Source organism: Oculina patagonica, chromosome 5, assembly GCF_052425735.1.
Source record: "Oculina patagonica isolate OP01 chromosome 5, crgOcupat, whole genome shotgun sequence".
Lineage (NCBI taxonomy): Eukaryota > Metazoa > Cnidaria > Anthozoa > Scleractinia > Oculinidae > Oculina > Oculina patagonica.
Genome location: NC_135762.1, coordinates 5446206 through 5467979, shown reverse-complemented (window position 1 = coordinate 5467979; position 21774 = coordinate 5446206). Strand labels below are relative to the sequence as shown.

The following is a 21774-nucleotide window of genomic DNA, read 5'->3' as shown; positions in this document are numbered from 1 at the left end:
TCCAAAAACTTAGTAAATCTTCAGGATACCGGTTATGTATCGAAATTTGAACTGTGAAAATTAAAACCTTATCTTTGAAGCAGGCTTTTAGCCAGGATTTAGAAAGTGGGAGTCCATTCTTTTTGTGGGCCGAGGGCCCCCGCGGCGCCATGCTTCTAGGGGGGTTTGGGGGTATGCCCCCCCCCAGAAAATTTTGAAAAATTGAAGCCTCTAAGATGTGATTTCTGCGATTCTGAGCAGCTGTAAACGTCTTTCAATTAAGCTATTAAACCGCCGTTTTTCCTTGATAATTTTACAAAACTATCCTTTCCTCAACTTACCTTGTTTAACATTGAACTATATTTGGGACAGAAACTCCAGTTGTTATGAACAGTGATTGAAATTTGAAGTTGTCAAGCCACGAACTTACACGAAAGAACAGATATATACCCACGTGCGTATTTATTTTTAGCACCCGACAGAGTAGCCTGGGCACGACTTAGGGAGTTAATATTATTGAACAGCGGCTTTGCTTGTGAAATCGCTTTGCTTAACTTTGATTCATGCGAACAAAACAGTAAGGAAACTCGCTGAAAAGAGTGTAAATAGAGAAGAAAAACACGCCAGCAAGACTAAAACAACTCTTGAGAGCAAAAAGGAATGTAAGTTTTTTTTAATTTATACACACTGTTTTGTTACATTAACCACAGAAAATCGTAAATTGCCACCCAAAACAGGCCGTCGAAAATCACCTATTTCTGAAAAGTGGCCGTCCTTTGGACGGCTGGACGGCCGCCTGGCTAAAAGCCTGCTTTGAAGTACTTGTCTTGTTTTTTGCATATTTCTGACGTTTGACCGCGGTCGACTACCGATGTGGCCCGGGCTAGATTTCCGGCCCCAGTGTCATATGTGGTTGAGTTTGTTGTTGGTTCTTGACCTTGCTCTGAAGGTTTTTCTCTGGGTTCTCTGGTCTTCCCCCCGCCTGAAAAAAAAAAAATTTTCAAAATTCCAATTCCATCCGGATAGAAGACCTGCATGAAAACCAGCAAGAGCTGATGTGGCTTCCTCTCTAAATATAATAGTTTCTTTCTTTCTTTCTCTTTGAACTTTAACTGTACTTATAAATCTAATTTTAATGGATGTGATATTGGTTGTATTTCCTTGTCTTCTCATGACTCTGGTTTATCATTTTAGGATCTTATAAATCAGATGCTCATTGTAGATGACAATAAAAGATTTTCTGCTCTTCAAGTTTTAAATCACTCATGGATAAAGGTATGGCACTGTCCTTGACCTGTTTTACACATGATTCAGTGTCTTGCTCTGAGGGAAATTAGGGACAACACAGTTGCCTTAAAACTAACTTTGTTGTACTTAAGAGTAAATAGAGGCCTTACTGGTGAATAAAAACCAAAAAGCCTCTTACAAATTTCATTGCTATGTGCAAACAAAACAGTTTAACTTTAAACTTTGTAGTTAAGTTACAGGTGATGAGTGAAATTTATGAGATAGGAACTTGAGTGAACATTGATAATTTCAAATAATGCTGAATATTGTTTAGTCTGTACCTCTTGTTCTCTTGGACCCTGACTCTCACATCACATCGTCTTATAATGTCTAATGTTATTGTTATCACACCCGTTGATTGTCATCTCATCAATAAAATGAATGCTGATGGGTCTGCAATAGATTGTATCCCTCTCCCAATGACATAATACAAAAAGAATCAGACTACCAGATAAATGTGACAAGAAACATATTAGTTTTTGCACATCATTGTCCTGGAAATGAATGTAATAAAACTGAGGTTTAACTTTTTCTTTTTCACAGGGTCACACAGCAGGAGACAAGGATATTCATGTTAATCTTAGAATGGAGATCACAAGAAATTTTGATCCACGGAGAAGATTGAGAGGAGCTGCCATTGCTGTACAAACGGTAAATTATTTCTCCAAGAAACCTCACTACAAATCAAAGATACAGTCTTCTGAGACAGTAAACCAGCGGCTAGTTGAGTCAAAGAAAGTTGTCTTCTCTGATGAAGTTCTCAACATGCCATCGCAACCTTGTTCTGCTCATGAGACACATCATGGGTCTGTAGGCAGATTGAATCTTTGTGACAATGCATGGCTTAATATAGAAAAATTGACAGGCGGGGATCTGCCGCTTAGGCATGTGAGTAGTCCTGATATTCACAGCCCTACTGATCAAACACAGGTCGGGATTTCTGAGTTAGTACTAAATGCAGTTAGCCAAGAGAGTGTTCTTCGGCACCAAGCAAAACATGGTTTTATATTGTCTGAAAATAAGCGGAAACCTGTTTTGAGGACAAGGCACGATCCAGTGTTGCAAGATAATAACTTCTCTTTGCATGAGAGTTGTGTCGCTCACGATTTCCATGAAGACTGCAAAGGTAGAAAGAGAAAGAGATCTCATGGCGCAAGGGTGGAATCTAAAGATGGAACTCCGATTGACAGGTTTCATGTACCCCAAATTACTCAAAAAGATTCTTTAAACTTAGGACAGTTTACTGAACGGGACGTTGTCCTTAAGCCAGCTTTAATCGGCGAAAGTACAACCACCTCTACAGAAGACAATTATAATGTTCACTCAAGTACATCTGATACTTGCGTTCCATCAGAGGAAAAGAAAATCAGTATCAGTGACTTAAGTCAGGAGCTTAAAAGACTTAAAATGAGCCTATCAGGAACAGCTAATGTTGCAGTTGAAGTATAGGATCACACTAAACAAACTGATTATAATGTGTAAATATAAAATTTATGAAATCATCACTTTTATAGGCGTAAACCATTAAGACTTCTATATAAACAAAGTTCTAAAAGCTGTTGATAATAATTAGATTGCCTTGAATTCCTTACGAGGTTAAAAATTTATATGACTTTTAAGTTGATTGAGATTTTCTTTTTTTGAATTTAAAGTATAAATTTATCTTGTTTCTTCTGGTTAACCAGCAGCAATCATTTCATTACTGTATTTTTCTGGTATCAGTGTGAATGTAGATGTATATTTCTTACACAAAGCTTCAGTTTTATTTTGAAAACAGATTTTCAGGAAGATGGGTTTTGGTATTTGTTCTTCATACATGTAAATGCCAACAGACATTACAGCCTGACTCCTGACTGACATGAGCCGACACCTGTATATTTAAATATTTCCCCTCCGTAAGAGTTTTCTGAGATTTAACCCAAGAAATGCCATACTGATAATTATGAGCTCTACACACAGTAGTTTCTCAGAAAAGAATTTTATGAGTGTACTGATATCCCCAAGTTGCGGTTGTGACCAAATTAATGTACACAAAATTATGTCACAAGGTTTCTTTGAGCAGAATCAGTTTTCAAAGTATTAAAGGCCATTAACCAAGCATTTTAATCATTTTTAAATTATCAAACCTTTTTCTCAATTGAGGCGATGAAAGATTTTGTGTATTTTTATTAGTGATTGATCATTCAAATTTAATGCTAGCTACTTTTGATAGAGAAAAATGAAATTATAATTTATGATAATTATTTTATAGAGAAACATTTGTACAAAAATGTCAGATAATTGAAAACTGTAAAGTGATCATAATTATTTAAATTTTATTCTCAGTATAATAGTAAGCTTGATATTGGAAAGCAAGGTTTAAAAATAAATAACTATCTTTAACTAAAGATTGAAACTTTGTTACCAGTACATACATAGAGGCCCTGCCAGGGTAAATTCCGACAAGCGACATGGCCCAAAAAGTAGCGACAGCATATTAATAAAATCGTGACAAACGACAACCCTTATGGAAAAACTTAAATTCCGACAAGGACAAGCAATTTTCCTTCAATTTAATTACCCACAGCGACATGGAGAGCGATAAAACAGCGACACGGCACGTTTTTAAATTTAGACAAGCGACACGGGAACCCCCCCCTGGCAGGGCCTCTACATAGTGCATGTACAATCAATAGTAAGCATGCCCATGTACCATTTCTGGTCATCTTTTTTAGCATGTTTTTATGTGTACATTGCATTGTACTATGATTCAAAAGAAATGATCTTTTCCTTTACTGTGCATTCATTATTTGGCGGCGTTGAAAACAAAATCGATTAGTTATTTCATGTGTGTCCAGAATGCAACAAGTGCATGCTTAATAACTGTTGACTATTCCTTAAGCATAAAATTAATAATAGGTTCTTAAAGGCTAGGGTAAAACAAAGGATAGGGATAATAATTCAAGATAAAAGCTTTGTAACCAAAGGAGATTTCAAAAGTAGGGGTTTAAAACGTCTTGTTAATGAAGCAAGAATAAAAAAAATGTTGCTGTTTTAGCAGTTTAGAAATGAATCAATAAATGCTATTTTTTAATGCATGTGAGTTGTAAATCCTTTGTTCTTTCAATACTAAAAAATAAAATAATTGCTTGTTTCTTTCAGCTTCATCTAACGGTCATTTTGTTGTTTGAGTTTGATGGCAATTCTATGTTTGTTACCTTTTAATATGGTTAATTAAAAATACTTTTATTATGTCCATATTTATGTTAAAGACAAATAATAAAATTTAATAAAACCAGTTACCGTATTTACTCGAATAACGCCGCGGCCCTTATTAAATTTTTCGCCCCTCAGTGCGGCGCTTATTCGGGGCGGCGCTTATTTGAGGGCGGCGCTTATTTAAATTGGGCGCCACAAAGATCTTATCTTTTACAGTAATTGGCATAGCGTCTTTTGATTGTCAGTATTCGTCTCTTGCTGAGGAAAGAAGTGGCGCTGCTGTCCTGGCAGTTTGCAGCCTTCACAACATTTTACAGAACTACGTGTTGTAAGAATGTTCGATAGAAGAACTGGGCAGTGGTAAAACAATCACTTTGAACGGCAACACATCGCTTTTGATAAAAAAAGAAATGTCCCAAGTTTGTTTAGACTTGCTTTGTAGAGCTGTTTTTAGACTGTTTTTAGTTAAACGGAATTCCTGGAATAGCGCCGCATCGGGACTGCGGCACTTATTCGGGGGCGGCGCTTATTAACTTTTTTGTCACAAGTGCGGCGCTTATTCGAGGGCGGCGCTTATTCGGGGGCGGCGCTTATTCGAGTAAATACGGTAATGTCTTTGTTAAAGTGCTCCTAACCCCCGAAACAATACTTTCAAAATTGATTGTACATGAGTTAGAGAGTTGAATGGTTAAATATTTCTTCATCTCAATGTTGCGTTTTTAAGTTATGAAGGTTTATTTTTCCAATATGTTAATGAGTATGACGTCTACCCAGTCTTCATTCAATATACAGATTTTGACTGGTTCACACAAGCAGTATTTAAAAAGCATTATGATAATCATAATACTCGCAATTTCCACAATTTTTATTGTAAATTTGGTGTCTGGTAATGGCGAGTAAATAATGATATAAGCAAAACAAGTATGCTTAAAAGCCTGGGTAGACGTCACACTCATTAACATTTGGAAAAATAAACCTTCATAACTTAAAAACGCAACATTGAGATGAAGAAATATTTAACCATTCAATTATCTAACTCATGTACAATCAATTTTGAAAGTATTGTTTCGGGGGTTAGGTGCACTTTAAAACAAAATTTTAGAATATCCAATTGCAATGACATTCTGATAAAATGGTTGTTTAACTGTGTCTCTCGGAACATGCTATCTTCGTTTAAAGATTACAGTGAAATTCTGATTTTCTCAAACCCTTGATTTCTGGAACCTTTTCTGGATAACTCAAACCAAAAGTCATTTTCGTTGGATTTGTTTCACCCTGTTTTTCTCACACTCTCTTTTCTTAAACCCATTTTTGTTTCCTTTGGATGCTCAAGAAATTGGTATTCTGGACACTGTATCAGGTTTTATCATAAGAAGTACAATTTTGTTTTAGAACTAGCAAAAATACATTTTCGGTACATATTTTGAAAAGCCTCTTGTTTTGTGTGCTAGAAATTTTAATTATGTCTTGGTAATTTTGAAGGCCGGTTGCACCACTTAAAACTTTTCATCGAAAAATTTATGCCCTTACGAGGAATTCAACAGATTATTTCCTGTTGAATTTTAAGCACAAATAACTGATCTCTCACTTGTTTTGTTGCACAGAAAGGCAGGGAGAACCCCAAGACCAAGGGTCCCCAAAAAGACCATGAAGGAAGGAAAGCCCTTACACCTCTGTCAAGGAACACGTTATATAGAAAGGATTTTCACAATGCCAGGGAGTCTCTCGACAAGCTTATGGACACACCAGAACAAAATAGGAGTGTGAAAATTAACACCACCAAAAAGAACCCCTCTGTTAAAACCCCTGCTAATTATGTTCCGGTTTGGAAGAGGCCCTTGGGAAATGCAAAGACCCCTGGTGGGTCCCCAACTCAGAGCCCACAGAGAAAAGCAATAAGCAGCACACACGGAAATGCACCAGTTGGACAAGTAAAATGTAAAGTTCTTAGACAACCACCGATGAAGTTTAGGTTATGATCTTGGTTAGCAAAGTTAACATAGCTAGTAGTAGAAGCAATAGCAGCTTGTGTTGTGTTTGCTGGTCTTACAAGCACATGCCCAGGAAGTGTTTGTTTTTCAGTAGAGGGAAGAAAGTTTATGTTTGATAGACACAGCATTCAAGGCATTTACTTTTATATTGTCTTACTCTTTCAATTTATACATTCTTTAAACTTAAAATGAATTAAAATTGATATAACTAATAGTAACTTATTAAAGTAATCATTAAAACGCAAAATAAACTAGAAGTGATTAAACAGCCCTAAACCATACTGAAAATTAGTGTAATAGTAAATAAATTTCTGTCTTTCGCTAGGCAAACAGTATACTGCAGTATAAATATTTTCTTAAAATTTTGATAATGATAGTTCTCCTATCTGTCAGAAACAGCCATAGATAAAATAATTTCATTGTATATGTACAATTTACATAATGTTGTAACGTTTTTATTTCTATTTTTGTAATAAAAGTTAACAGGATTATTTTTACAAAAAAGATAAACTACATAAAATAAAAACTTAAAACTCAAGAGTGGCACTTGTAATGAATAATAATGTTGCTAATAAAAGTGATGTGTTTTTATGAAGTCTTCCTAAATTATGTTCACTAAAAAATTATAAATATTTAAAACTTTTAGATTGACATTTTAAAATCAGTGATTATCTTGCTAAATTAAACTGATCTAGTACCAGACAATAGACAAGAATACAAAGTTCATGTTTACCTTCTCTCCCCTTTTAATTCAGCCTTTATAATACACTGACGAAAGTAAATCAATTTATAACTAAACAAAAATAATAAAAAATTAATTGTTGTGATCAATGAAGCCCTCCCACCCAACAACAAGTGTGTTGTTTGTGGTCTCATTGGGCACGATTGTGTGGTTGACAGTTAACAATGGGTTGTACTGGAATTGCAAACTCTCTCACCCACTTAAGTAGTGACTGATTTTAACTGGACAATACTCATTTTAAATTTATAACAACTGGATGTCAAAACAATATTTTATCAACTTAGTCTTTCACTAATTAAAAATAATAATTATTTGACAACCTGATTTAAATACATAATAAAGTGGTCATTAAATTCTTCATGACAAATGAAATCAAAAATTTAAGTTTACCCATAGTAAACTTAAAAATGTCATTTATATTTTTAAATCATGTATTTAAAAGAAAACAAAACTTGAAGAACACTCTAAAGAGCCCTTTCAGGATTAGCATGACTTGTTGTGTACGTAGCTGCTTAATTCATCATGACAACTCCTATCTGCAATTTCAAGGTATTAATTCATGAAGGTAAGTTTTAGTATTTATAACTTAGGACATCGATGGCTTAAATACTATAAACAATAATTATAAACAGTCTAAATGCTAAAAACGTCATGATAAATGTTTTCATTTCACCTAATTTATCTGTTTATTTTTGTTTTTGTTCCTTGTGTTAAACAAGAATTGAATTGATGATTGAATAAATTATTTCCTTAATAATTTGAATATTTAAATATTATTGATTTTTTCAAAAGAAGCAAACCTACTCTTTCTAAGATGAAATTTATTACAACCCTAAAAGTAAGAAATCAGTGTCGCATGCTTTTAAAGGACTGGAATTCAGTTGATTGAAAACAAGTTTTAATAAATACCATAGTATAAGCTAAGTGAGCTTTATACTATTTTAGTCTTAATAAAATTACAAAGCATCTAAACTGAAAAAAGGAATAACTTTGCAGCTGACAAGAGAGAGTTTTCAACTTGTGTTGAGTCACTGAAACAGATGCTTCTCTGACCATTTACAGCATGCAATGCTCTGTTTTTCTCAGTCTTAACTAAGCCAACTTCACAAAGAGATACCAGTATTTACAAACTTAAAGTTAAACTGGTGCACATGATTTTCACTTGTGTAGAAAAGTCCCAGAAGAAAAGGCATTAGTCAGGTTAAACCCATGACCTGTACAATACAAGCCCTGGTTGTTTAAAGGGATCGATAATAATATTTTAAGACTATTTACAATTATTGTCAAGAAACAGTATGCTAACCACTGGCCCAGGGGGGTACTCCGGGGTCCGGACGGGGTGTGCAGGTTTGTCGCGCGGGGTGGTGGGGTTTGGGTGACTTGATTATGGGATTTTGGTTCAAACTGCGGCGCGGCCTTGGCAATTGGGGTATGGGGGATTGGCTGTCCGATGGGTTCGGGAGACTAAGGATTGGGTCCGGTGCCTCCATTCGTCATCCCCGTCCTCGTCCCCCCTGGGACCACTGGATAGTGTTTTCGGTCATCTTTTAAACAAATGGAGTCAGTTATCATCCAATTGAGCTACTGCAAAATCCCAGTTAGAAGCCCCCTCCCCCCAGATATAAGCCCCTCTTTTTTTTACTTAAAAAAAGAATTTTCATCAACACTGCCGTGGCTCATTTCAAAGCCTTTTTTTATTTCACTTATAAGCCCCCCCCCCCCCCCCACCCCACACCGCTCTTCCCTGGATATAAGCCCACCCAAAACCCCCTCACGAAGTTGTATAAGTCCAGGGGGCTTATTGCTGGGATTTTATGGTATTTTATCAGTTTCCTTCATATTATGCATATTATGGTACAAGAGTTTTAGCTACTGCTGGATTATGGAATCATTTTACTCTTATGGCTTGTTTTATTCCTACAGGTTAAAGCTTTGGAGAAACTCAGCAAATCTCTAAAAGATGGCAGGAAACTTGCAGTGGGAGAAAGCTACCAAGATCTAGTATCATCCATAAATGACGACAACCCTGTTATTTATCGACATTCAGACAGACGCTCGTCACGCGCAAGGCAACGACGCCCAAAGAGCTTAAACTTTGAGATCTTTTTCAGTGAACAAGAGGAAAATAAAACTGATGATGAAAAGATAGAGCATGTTAATGGAGAACTCAGAAATGGCAAGGCTGAAAGCCCAAGTCATGAAGTGACATCAAAGCTATCAAAGCTATTACATGAAGAGGAAACAGAGTTAAATTATGACGCAGTCAAAGTAAATGAGAACAAATAAAGTTCTGTAAAAAAATAAAATACTAGCCTAGTAGGAATCACAGTGATGACAGAAAACTGTCATATAGTTATCCTATTTATCAATGTGACAAATACTATACAACCCTGTTAACTTCCAGCAGTGTGAAAGGGTGTGGTAATTTTCACCAAATTTAATTTTGCATTTCACAAATCGTGAAACAAAACAATCATTTTCACAATTCTCAGCAACCCTCCAAGTTAAGACCATTTTAGTCACCATGGCGACTAAAATTTTGGAGCTGACCACTAAATTGTAACTGAAGTCGCCGCCAGCCTGGCAACTAAAATTGAGAAGGATTGAAAGCCCGAGCTTAATAATTTAGCGACTTAGTGGCAAATGGCCGCTAAGGAAAAAAATAAACTTGGAGGGTTGTTCAGAAGTGCTTGATTAATGGAGTCTACTTCAGTTATGATTCACAGAAAGGTTTTCTACATTATTGATATACCACCAATAACACAAAATAAAATGATCAACTGAGTATTTTGAGGCAAAGGAAGTGGCATACTGTAATAACCTGGTGGTGGAAGTTATGAGGTGGTCGTTATGTGAGGTGGTCGATGTGAGGTGGTCACTATGCAGGGTTAGTTGTTTTACGACATCTTGATTGACAAAACTTCACTTTGAAAAAACACTGTGCATTAAGAAGAAACCTAAACATAGCTTATGCAAAGAATTATTCTTGTTTCAGTCTGTAACTGCACTATACAGAATGAGCCAAGTCATACAACCTTACTGTTTACACGTCAAATAATATGTGGACTTTTTAGGCGATGAGTTCAGTCAAGCCTTATGCCAGAGGCAGTGGGCGGAATTTCGATTCTGTTGCGATCGACCGATCAATAGGACTCAATAGGACCGAATGAGTTAACAAGAAATTGCCGTGAAAAAACAAGAAGCAAAATACTCCTGGAAAGTTAGAAAGGACTGATACAAAGTATAAACGAAAGAGACAAATTATGTATTTGTGCGTTTTATTGAATTCAGTGGACAGACATGATCACATCTCTTCATTTTCTAAAACAATGGAAACGCTTGACCTTGCGTGTCGCTCGCGAGAAGTACTTATTGAATATCGTATATCGAATGTCACACAATAAGATAACGCAAATTTTTGTTGAACAATCATTCGACACAGAAGTTGTCAGCTACTTTTATTTGGTATACGTTAATTTTTAACAAATTTCCTGAAAAATTAGTTAAGACCCCCTTGGGAAACGTCATCGCCTCTGCATGCATTGCACTGCCGTTTATTGGAATTTTGCTATTGTTAGTAAATTACCCAGCTGAATAGTTTGTCACCTGTACAACTAGGTGGCAAAAAATGACAATTAGTGAGAAGTATTATTTATGTACAAGTATGAATTAACAGAGCTGTAAATATTTTTGGAGAGTATTTTTCATTGAAGTGTTGTATATTTTTGTATAGAAGAGTACATTATGCCAAAGCACAAAATCTATTTGATGTCACATCATTGGTGTTCATGATTTTTGGCCACAAATAAAAATACCAATAAATACAAGAATTAATTTATTAGTGCTTCCAATTTGGTCTCGACAAGGTTTCCATTATCTGCTAATAGGGTGATCTTTGTTGACAATGATGAGAGGAATTCATCAAATATTTTTTTACTCTCAGTGCCTCTTGTTGCTCAGGTGCATGAATGCATGTATCGGCAAATTAATTGCTATGGTTGAAAAACATCAAATTATATTTCACAGACTCCGTTCGAAATATATGAGAAAACAAATGGTAGGAATTTCCCAGTTAGTGCTTCAGTTTCAATGCAGCTCCATTTTTGCAGTTTTCAGTGAAATGCGAACTCTAAAATTCAAAATCCAAATAACAATTGCGTTTTTCGCTGCTGTCAATCTATAATAATGGCGAGAGCCAATGCACCATGGAAAACAGAAACAAACAAAATGGATCGAAATCTGCCAATCACAACTGACAGACATGACCTTTTGACCTGGTTGAAGTGAACTTCTGTTTTCCAAAAGGTCCACTTAGATGATTAACAGTAGCGAAAAGAGTAAAACATTGGTTAAGTCTTGAATTTCCGAGTTCGCATATCACTGAAAACTGCAATAAAATGAAATTGTAATTTTCTTCCATTATTTATTATTTTCAAATGAGAGATCTCAACATTTCTGTCAACAAAGATCGCCCTCTAGTCCTAGTCTACAGCTGCAGAATGGACTGATAAAAATTCCTAATTGCAGTAGAAAAGTGGTATCTGAAATGAGAGATTTATGTATTTAATGACTGAGAGAATTGTTGAATATTTTTGTAAATACTAAGAAAGAGTGCTGCTAAGCAGAGTAACGTGATCAAATGTTGATTTCACAGATAAAATGGAATAAAGTGTTAATTTATTTTACTGTGAGGAGTCATTTTGGCTGATGAAAACTTCATTGCGAAGCATAATGACATCGCATGTCCCACTGCAGGGCATTAGAAAGAAACCTTGATGACAGTATCCCCCCCCCCTCCCCTACCCAGGCCATTAAGCACCTTATTTACACACCAATATTAATTTTCCAGACTTTCAAACAGCCAACAACATTGATGGTCTCAAAAAAAAAATTGGCAACCTTAGTAATCAATCTCCTTATCCAAACAACAATTTTCATACTGCCACCACTTCTCCAAAGGGTCTTATTTTTATAAATACAATCAGATCATTGCCTCTTGAGAAAGGTTGAATATAATTTTAATAGTACAGCTCAGAAAACAGAAAACATTTCACAGCATCGCTTTATTAAGTCGTGCACCTACAAGGATTCCAAAAAAAATTCTTGCAAAATGTAAAAGTTTGTTTATCTCACACAATATGTTATCAAAATAAAGACTGATTTTGGGAAAGGTTATAAACCTTGAAACACTTTTTACTCTCAAATTTATGGCCAGCATTGAAAATCTCTTGAATTACCGGTATCCTTGGGAGAATCTGTTATGCCAACTGGATATGGAAACTCCCAAACCCTGGAGTACTTGGTTGGACCAAGGGGAAGTTAACCAAGCTGTAAAATCGGCAGAAAGTTTTCCAGAGCAGGAACAGTAGAATCTCAATCTCTCAAACCTCCAGGGGAAATGAAAACTGCTTTGAGAAATCCGGAGAAAATTATAGAAAATTGCTTTCCAAGGAAAGGGACATGAGAGGTTTTCACTTGAGTGTAGAAGAAATTGGGACTTGCTTTCAATTTGAAACCGCTAGTGATTGGTTCAAGAAATCAGGATTCTACTGTCTTAACCAATCAGACTAAACTCAGACCAATCGTACCCAGTCGCTTCTCTTGCTTTTCTGTAGCTGGCTTTGTGTTTTGATTGGTATCAAGGGAAGGACAAAGTCCTTATGTGATTGGCCAAGTGTTACTTGTTTCTGCGTCCTTCGCATACTCACTTCGAAACGCCTAGGCCAGAAAATGGAGTTTAAGAAACCGAGGGGTTCAACGAAATCAGGGTACGACGTCTACTAATCTTTCATCATGCTAACTTTACCTCTTGGTTTACATTGCCTCATCTCAAATTAACTGCCCCTGGGTTCCTGGAGATGGAGAAATATGAGCCCTTGTAGACATGCACACTTGAATATGCTCTTGTATTGCAAAGAAAATTTTGAACTGATCATCACCAGTGGCCACCTTAACCTAAGCTATCACCACAACAACAGGCTTTCTGAGTTGATTCGTACAAGAATAACATTGCTTCGGTTTGGTAAAAATTACTACGATAATAGTGAATAAATAAATTATATTACATCAAAAATGCACTAAATATATAACACAACTTCAAATGATAGCAGGTAAAAGTTCACAACAGCTTTCTTCTGTAAACATGGTAAAAAACTATTTGCACACAAACTGGTGAGCGAGTCCAAATAATCTGTATATCAAGTCTTATAGTGTCACTGACTGTTCCTATTGCAATCAAACAATAATTTGTTGATGCAAGTTCAGTTAAACTTTTACTAATGAACACCTTGCAAGCGAACACTTGGTTGTGGTCCTGGTTACAAACATTAAATTATTATTTTTTTAAATCTTTCTGTAAGTGGACACCCCTTTCAAGTGAACAGTGCAAGAGTTGTCTCCTTGCATTATTGGAGATTAGAATGTACAAGCAAAAATTTCAAAGGTTCCCATTAACAATCTTTTGTACAAAACTACAACTATTTGTCAATATTATTCTTGTTTATGGAATTCCAACCTAAACTTTATTTTTCAAAGAAACATAATATTTAACTTATTTGAATAACTGCTTTTCTTTTGCATGAATTATTGTACACTTACATGTATAACTATCGCACACTTAAAATATTGAAATTCCTAAGCACTCTTGCTAGGAGTGACCTTATTCAGCAGTCGGTTAGCTTGCAGTTAGCTTTTGTTTGTTGGTTAATGCAAAACTATACATTTAATTGAGGTGTTGACATTAGAGAAAGGAAATACCTTTGTTACATTTTCATGAACAATTAAATTTGTGTAATCCCATCATAATTATTACCAAATAGGGTCACCCCTTGCTATTAAAAAGGCATCCAGCTATCTATAAATTATAAAATAACTCAGTTTTGTAAACCTACTGACAGGTTTAGTTTTGCAAAATTCCTATCCAGCAAATAGTTTTAAATTCACCAATCCAGCAGATCTACTGGGTACTGTCCATTTAAGCATGCAGTACAGTGACCAATCTTGTTGCTGGCGGGATTGGGTATACCCGACTGCACAGCTGTCTTTAAGCCTTCTAAACTCAAGTAAACCAGGCTATCTGCTCCCAATTCCTTTGCGAGTTCCTCAGCATTCATCTTGTTGGCAATCAGTTCTTCTCTTGTGGGGATGTTGATTCCCATATAGCAAGGATACTTGACAGGGGGTGAGGCGACTCGGATGTGCACCTAGTGAATGACAAACAAACAAATGCATCATTGCATGGCCCTTTATGAACACTTCCTTTACAGAAAGCAATTTCATTACTGATGTGGGCAGTGATTTTGTGGGGTTTTGGGACGATTAATTCCTCACTTGCCACTGACGCCCCCTACTAAGATCTACTATTAAATACTATTAGTATGGGGCGTCAGCGGCAAGTGAGGAACTAATCGTCCCAAGACCCCACACGATCACACAATAACACACAATCGACAATAGGTAAGTGATCTTTATTTATCTGGCTTTCAGTTTATTGTAATTTAGGAACGAAATATCTCAAATTCATCTATTTATGGAGCATATGTTTTGATCGCTTGAGTCGAACCGACAACAACCGTTGCAAATTATTAACAAAGCCAGAGCCTGGGCTGCCTGTGGTGGAAGTAACTCGACTTTCGGCCATGGGGGAATTTGCAATTAACTGCTCAGATCTTGGATACCCAAGCCCTTACCAACTATAGGTTTAATTGGTAACTTAACCTACAAATGAGCCCTAAGGGTGTTAGTGTCATTAGACACTCAGCACTTTTTGAGTATCTTGGACAAATTTTATCCCTCACCCCTTTGATAATATTACCCCCTCCGCCTAAAAAAATGTTGGATTTACTATCTCACAAACTGCACTGGATTTAAAGTGAAAAAAATTAATGGGAATGTTAAAACTAGTATTCATTTCAACCAACTGTTTCAAGGACTTTTGTCACTCATTGAGAATACACCACTGTTTGTTACTCCCATCATTTTCAGTGAGCATTTTTGAGAGAACTTCTTCCAAATGTGAAAGCAACTGACAGCTATTAGAGGGACTGGATTTATGGGCTAAATTAAGCAAAAAAATTGATTGGAGAAATAATGATGATTTTAAAAACAAATTTCAACAAAAAGTATGCCACTCAAAGAAAAAGTCCATGACCCACCTCCTTAGCTCCAGCTTGCTTCAAGAGCTTGATTATTGGAGCCATAGTATTTCCACGCACAATGGAATCATCAATCAGCACAATCCTTTTTCCTTTGAAGTTCATTGACAGTGGTCCAAATTTCCTGGCAACACCAAGTTTCCTAAGCCTGTTGCTAGGCTGAATGAATGTCCGTCCAACATAACGATTTTTTGTCAGGACCTCTACATAAGGAATGCCAGTTTGTAAAGAGTACCCCAGGGCTGCTGGGGTGGCAGACTCTGGAACTGTGCTCACTAGTTCTGCCTCGACTGGTGCTTCTATGGCTAGTTGCTTCCCACATTGTTGTCGCACACCATATACCATCTGTCCCTCGAACATGCTGTCTGGCCGTGCAAAGTAAACATACTCAAAGATACAGAATGAGGGAGGCTTCTCTGGGTTTTGTGGAGGCACAATTCTCATGGACTTGAAACCTTTCCTGGTCAACTCCACAATCTCACCAGGCTTCACTTCTCTACACATTGAAGCTCCAAATGAGTGAAAGCCGCATGACTCTGAAGATACCACCCATCCTAGCGTGCTGTCATCATCGGGTACTTCTCCATTCTGGACAATTTCTCCACCGAGCCGTGACATCTGAGGGCTGTCATTTAAACTCATTAGTTTGCCGATACACAGAGGACGATTACCATGAGGGTCCCTTACAGCATAGATACAGTCTTCTGTCATAATGACGAGCGAGTAAGCCAACTGTGTCAGCTGCATCATTTCGTAAATTCTCCCAGGCCAGTTTGGACCATGTGGTTCTCCACATGGCGGCGTAGCTGTCAATAGCTGCGTAATTACTTCACTGTCACTCCCTGTCGACAGACCAGTTCCTTGTAAGAGAACCTTCTTTCTTAACGCCTTTGCATTGACAAGTTCACCATTGTGTCCTACTGCCATGTGTCCATGAATGGTGTCCACGACAAACGGCTGACAGTTGACAAGTTCTGACGATCCAGCTGTTGAGTAACGTGTATGACCAATGCCCATGTACCCTGGCAGGGATTTAATATGTTGTTCTTGAAAAATGTGGTTGACAAGTCCCATTCCTTTGTGCTGGTGAAACTGTTTTCCATCGTTGGTCACTATTCCAGCACTTTCTTGGCCCCTTTAGAATAAAACAATGAATGGATTCATATGTGTTGCTGTATTTTTTTTTATGACAATTCTTGCTGAAGAGCGGAAGTTTGAAACAAAGGAGAAAGGATAAATGAAATTATCCATAATATCATACCCACCCCAAAGGAGGGTCATTGGAAATTCTGTGGGGGGTTGTTTTTTGGACACACAAATCAATATTTTCTTGACAGAAGAGAAGTTTGTTGTTTAATTTTCATGCCACAACTGACGAGGTCGTAGACGAAACCGGTTTTAGAAATCGCATATGTAAATTAGTGTGTAGAAAGTAAATGTAAATTAGATTTTTCCAAATCAAGATGATGTTTAGTAATACTTTCTTGGCTTCGACAAGCAAAATCGCTCAGAAATTAAATCTAGTTAGTCGGCATTAATTCGCTGGTGACTATGCAGTCCGATTCTGGAGGAGCAAACTCTTTGGCAGACTGGGCATCTACATTGTAAACTCAGCAGAGGCCGGAACCGCGTTGGCATCCTGCTGTCTCTCCTTTCTCTCCAAGACGTAGTGACAATCTGATGAAAAGCAACTTTTGTATTATTCTCCAAAATTGTTTGTTTCGGGCAGACAGGCAGATGTCACCAAAATTAATTAATTTTGAGCCATGAGATTAAGTACTTGAAAATTAATTGTGTCCTTGAAATAGCTTAGATTTTTGTTTGGCTAACTGTATGAACCAGTTATGCTATTTAATACTTTTAAGGACTTTTAATACCAACAAAAAATCCTTGCATTTGCTTTTAGACTAAGATTGTCAATTAAAATAATAGTAAGCTTAAAATATAAGGCTTATTTACTGGTACCACCAGTGTGCCTTAGTTCTAGTAATTAAATTAATTAAATTAATAGTAAATGCAGACAAGAAATTTCAGCACTTCTCTCTAAGTGTGATTCAGAATAATTTATACATGTATGCCAACTGTTTAGAGCTGTTAAATAAACCAAGGTAACACTTTGATGAAATATTTATGATTACAATTTATAACCAGACTGATCAAGGATTCCGAACAGGAAGTTGGCAACGTAATTATTCACCACGCTTTTATAAAGTGAAAAGGGAAAAGGAATGAAATACTTGTTGTTTATAGCAAGCAAAACCCTTAAAGATCAATGCAAGATACGAAAACTTGATTTTGTATGTCAATGGGCGGTCCCATGCATAAACATTGTGAATTGTCTGAGTTTTTGTACTCAAACAACGTTTTATATATATGAAATCGTTCAATATAAACTCAACTCGAAGTCGAAGTTTTTCGAAGTAAAATCCAAAATCAAAGAACTTACCGGTGTTGAAGCGACACTAAACCAAGGGAGATTATACTGGCGACATCAACTTCTGATGAAGCAACTCCATCAGCCCTGATGCAAGCAAAAACCCCACAAGCATGTGTTAATCCAGTCTCGTCAGACGCCATTTTGAAAGCTCCTTTGATCGATCTTACTACAGGTGTACCGTCCAACAGAATGCTCAATACAGTATGTAGAAAATTAAAATGATTCCATACTTTCAGAGTATAAAATAAGACTAATTCAAACTTTTGATCGTAAAGATCGCTGCCTTTAGTCGGAACTGCGGTTTTCGGATCGAATGCCTGAGGTTCAATTCAAAAGAAGCCTTCGACAGAAATTTGAATTCGAGTTGGCGGGAACTGCGTTCTGATTGGATGTCCTGCAGTTGGCGGGAAATATCAATTGAATTCCGCTTTGTGATTGGCTCTTAGCGGATCACATGTTTCCTGCCGCATAAATATTGAAATTGAAGCCAACTCACGTGGATTTCGATTTTCTGTCTATTTCACCACGAGGTCGACTTCTTTTTCACGGAACCTTGATCTTTTTCTTCAATGGCAGACGAAAAACCAGCTTCAGGTAGGTAAAATGAAAGCTGCTAGTCTGTATTTTACAGTTATTTACCCCTCAAAATAATATCAGTGACTGCTGCCTAAAAATTGGCAAATATTTCTAGCTTCGGATTTTCATCGACTGGTCCAATTTTTGTTCGAGAGTAGAAGTCGTCACGTTGCAAACCTTAGCTTAAATTTATAAACTCACACAGGAGCTTTACTGCTTTGGTTTAACTCGATAGTAGTCAAGGTACTTTGACACCTCATGCCTTCTCCTGTAAGCGGCTACTCTTTGAAAAATGATTTTGGGGTCATTTGAATTGGCTTTCGCAGAGTTGTACACACATGTGTACAATGTGACCGATTCGTGCGAGATAATCACATAAGATCGCGAAATTTACCAGTGAATTGATTCTTTATAAAGCTATCCGTATAGCCGAAATATCAGTGTGAAAACAAAATTATTTTGTCTGGACCATGCTGGTTTTCTCAACGATCTCTGTAGTCGCAAATGCGCATGAAAGAAGAATTGATCCATTATCGATTGCTAATTAAATGGATCTTGACTCCCAGGGGTACTCAAGAAAAGAAAGTTGATAGGAGCGAGGTGTTAATAAAGCCGTGAGTTAACACCCCTGAAATACCAAGACCCTGACACCTGAGCAAAAAGAAAAAAAAAGCTCAACTGTTTTGAAACAAAAAGAACTATTAACACTGCATCTCATCAAAAATACTGACAAGAAATTTGCCCTCCAATTTTTCCCAAAAATTTTCAATAATTTTCAAACCAAAATAATTCTTTGCACCCTCCCAGTCACTATACTTGGATAAGTATCCCCCTTTGTGTTAGACAACTCATGTCCCCACTTTTTGATAAATAAATTTGCATGTTGCTTTTCAGAAAGTGTGGCAATGGACAAGTAGTATTAAATTATTCTGTAGTCATGTGAGGGGGTAAAACATGTTATTATTCTCCTGAAGCTGTTTATTTATTTCAGTGCTCAGTGTTGCTTTGATTGTGTCATTTGCAGACATCAAGATTGGCCAACAGCTGAATGAGGGTAAAACCAAGATCATTTATGCATTGCCTGACTCGCCCGATGGCAACCATGTGCTGTTAAAATCAAAGGACAAAATCACTGCATTTGACAGCACAAGAAAGAACGACCTTGTTGGCAAAGCAAAGTTCAGCAATGCTACGACCTGTGCTATTTTTGAGCTGCTCAATGCCTGTGGCATCAAGACGCATTTTGTAAGAAAGCATGATGAAGAATCTTTCATTGGTGTCAACTGCGATATGATCCTGTTAGAGGTGGTGACTCGTCGCATCGCTACTGGCTCGTTCTTGAAGAGGTACCCTGGTGTTAAGGAAGGATACAGATTTGCACCTGTTAAGCTGGAGATGTTCTTCAAAGACGACGCTCAACATGATCCATTCTGGACCTATGAGCAGTGCGTGGAGGCAGAGCTGACTGCTGGTGGTAAGAAGATTGGTAAACACGAGCTTAACGTCATGGGAGAGACGGCTGTCGCTGTGTTCGAGATCCTAGAAAGAGCCTGGGCAACTGTGGACGTTGCACTCGTTGACATGAAGATAGAGTTTGGGGTTAACAAGAAGACTGGCGAACTTCTCCTGGCTGATGTCATAGACAATGACTCTTGGAGAATTTGGCCATCGGGTGACAAGCGTCTGATGCGCGACAAGCAGGTGTACAGAAATCTCCCTGAAGTCACCCCAGAAGCACTTGAACAAGTCAAGAAGAATTATCAGTGGGTGGCGTCAGAAGTTCAGAAGCTAAACAAACACCACCCAGGGCATGCTGTTGTTTTCATGGGATCGCCAAGTGACATGGATCACTGTAAGAAGATCGAGTCTGCGCTGAAGGAGTTTGGAATCCCTACAGATCTTCGCATCTGCTCAGCACACAAGGGTACTGAAGACGCCCTTCAGGTCCTGCGATGGTATGAAGGCCAAGGAATGCCAGTGGTCATCATCGCAGTTGCTGGACGCAGCAATGGCCTTGGTCCAGTTTTATCTGGCAATACAGCTTTTCCAGTGATCAACTGTCCGCCCATGTCATCCCAGTGGGGTGCACAAGATGTCTGGTCTTCTCTTCGACTACCTTCTGGCTTGGGTTGCACCACCACACTCAACCCTGATGGCGCAGCTTTGGCTGCCGCCCAGATCTTAGGTCTAAGTGACCATGTGGTCTGGGGAAGCGTGAAAGGAAAGCAGCTGAACACAGCTGTGGGCCTTGCAAAGGCTGATCATGATTTGCGTCAGTAAAAACTGTAAAGAAATAAATTATGCTGTATGCACAAGACTGGTTATCATTATAGTTTTGTTATAAAAGAACCAGTTTATAGTGTACTGTTTGTCTATGTATGTTTGCTAAAGCTAACAATAAAAGAAAGTTTTATATTCACTGTGATATGATCCCACTTAGGTGGTGACTCGTTGCTTTGCTATTGAGTTTTTCTTGAAGAGAACACTGTGTCAAGGAAGAGTACAGATTTAAACATGTCAAACTGGAGATGTTTATCAAAGATGTCAATGATGTCTATGTATGTTTGCTAAAGCTAACAATAAAAGGGAGTTTGCTGAATGATTGCTTCAATTTTTATTTTGTTATAACCGTTTTTATTTTCTTATTCAGTACTAAATGTTTTTGATTTTCCCTCAGCCCTTATAACTCACTACTGGATCACACAATGCAATTGCTTATATTTTTCATTTACAGTCGGTCGATTTCGTGTGCATTTTTAGGTCATGCCTATTTTCCAAAACTAGAGGCTGTTTGTTGATCAGGCATTACTTTCTCACTTTTCCCTCTAATCTTTTCAGCTGCCCACAGGTCTGATGGCCATATTGAATCTGAAAAAGTGTTAAGATTTTCAAAAAATTATGTGGAAATAAACTCGAGACTATTCACTCCCAGAAGTAATTACCTCAAATGTACAGTCAGTAGGCCTACAAAATATCAGATGCAAAATTTCTAAGCTACCTTTCCCTTAAAATAAACTTGTGGACTTATTTGTTTTAGGCTTTCTTGATATAAGTTTTCTGATAAATATTTGTAAGCCTCCTACATTAGAGCTTGGGTTGAACTTTATAAAATTGCTACACGCTTTGAGACTTGAAGTTGATTTGATTTCTCTTGAGTTTCTGGGGGATTTGAGGGGAATGTGCTTGCAAAGTACTCTTTTAAAAGCTTGTCTTGCATTTACGATCATCTCGATCATAATTTTTGAAGAATATTGATTTTCAAAGACATAAAATCTCCGATTTTTTTCTGATACAAAGTCCCTTTCAAATTCATGAGAGTGAACCGAGTTTATAAGCTAAACATACCTTTTGTCAACCAACCGGAAGTCAAATTGACCCAAACCGGAAGTTGCCCATGTGAAGCGAAAACAA

The 21774-nt window shown here is 37.3% G+C and overlaps 3 protein-coding genes across 9 annotated transcripts in view; 2 read left to right on the top strand and 1 right to left on the bottom strand.

The window, feature by feature from the left end:
* LOC144655171 (serine/threonine-protein kinase DCLK1-like) overlaps positions 1 to 11882 on the top strand; it is a 38580-nt gene extending 26698 nt beyond the window's left edge. The window contains exons 18-21 of one of the 7 annotated variants that reach the window (XR_013571041.1): positions 1174 to 1254; positions 1810 to 1917; positions 9121 to 10038; positions 10069 to 11882. Coding sequence is in view for 6 of the 7 variants with exons in the window: in XM_078515382.1 (XP_078371508.1) it covers positions 1174 to 1254; positions 1810 to 2715 (987 nt within the window). In the remaining variant the exon portion in view is untranslated. Of the gene's footprint in view, positions 1 to 1173; positions 1255 to 1809; positions 4369 to 6068; positions 6857 to 9120 lie in introns of those variants that run through there. The other 6 variants (XM_078515385.1, XM_078515384.1, XM_078515382.1 and 3 more) reach the window with 6 other exon arrangements.
* A 1991-nt stretch (positions 11883 to 13873) lies between these two features.
* On the bottom strand, positions 13874 to 18131 carry LOC144653863 (amidophosphoribosyltransferase-like). The gene is made up of 3 exons (XM_078513980.1): positions 17797 to 18131; positions 15351 to 16485; positions 13874 to 14399 (listed from the first exon to the last, which is right to left on the bottom strand). The coding sequence occupies exons 1-3, from the start codon at positions 17925 to 17927 to the stop codon at positions 14136 to 14138; spliced, it is 1530 nt and encodes a 509-aa protein (XP_078370106.1). The 5' UTR covers positions 17928 to 18131; the 3' UTR covers positions 13874 to 14135.
* Positions 18132 to 18260: 129 nt separating this feature from the next.
* LOC144653874 (multifunctional protein ADE2-like) lies at positions 18261 to 20962 on the top strand. Its single transcript, XM_078513995.1, has 2 exons — positions 18261 to 18381; positions 19388 to 20962. Exons 1-2 carry the CDS (start codon positions 18357 to 18359, stop codon positions 20641 to 20643), a joined length of 1281 nt encoding a protein of 426 aa, XP_078370121.1. The 5' UTR covers positions 18261 to 18356; the 3' UTR covers positions 20644 to 20962.
* The last annotated feature ends 812 nt before the right edge of the window (positions 20963 to 21774 follow it).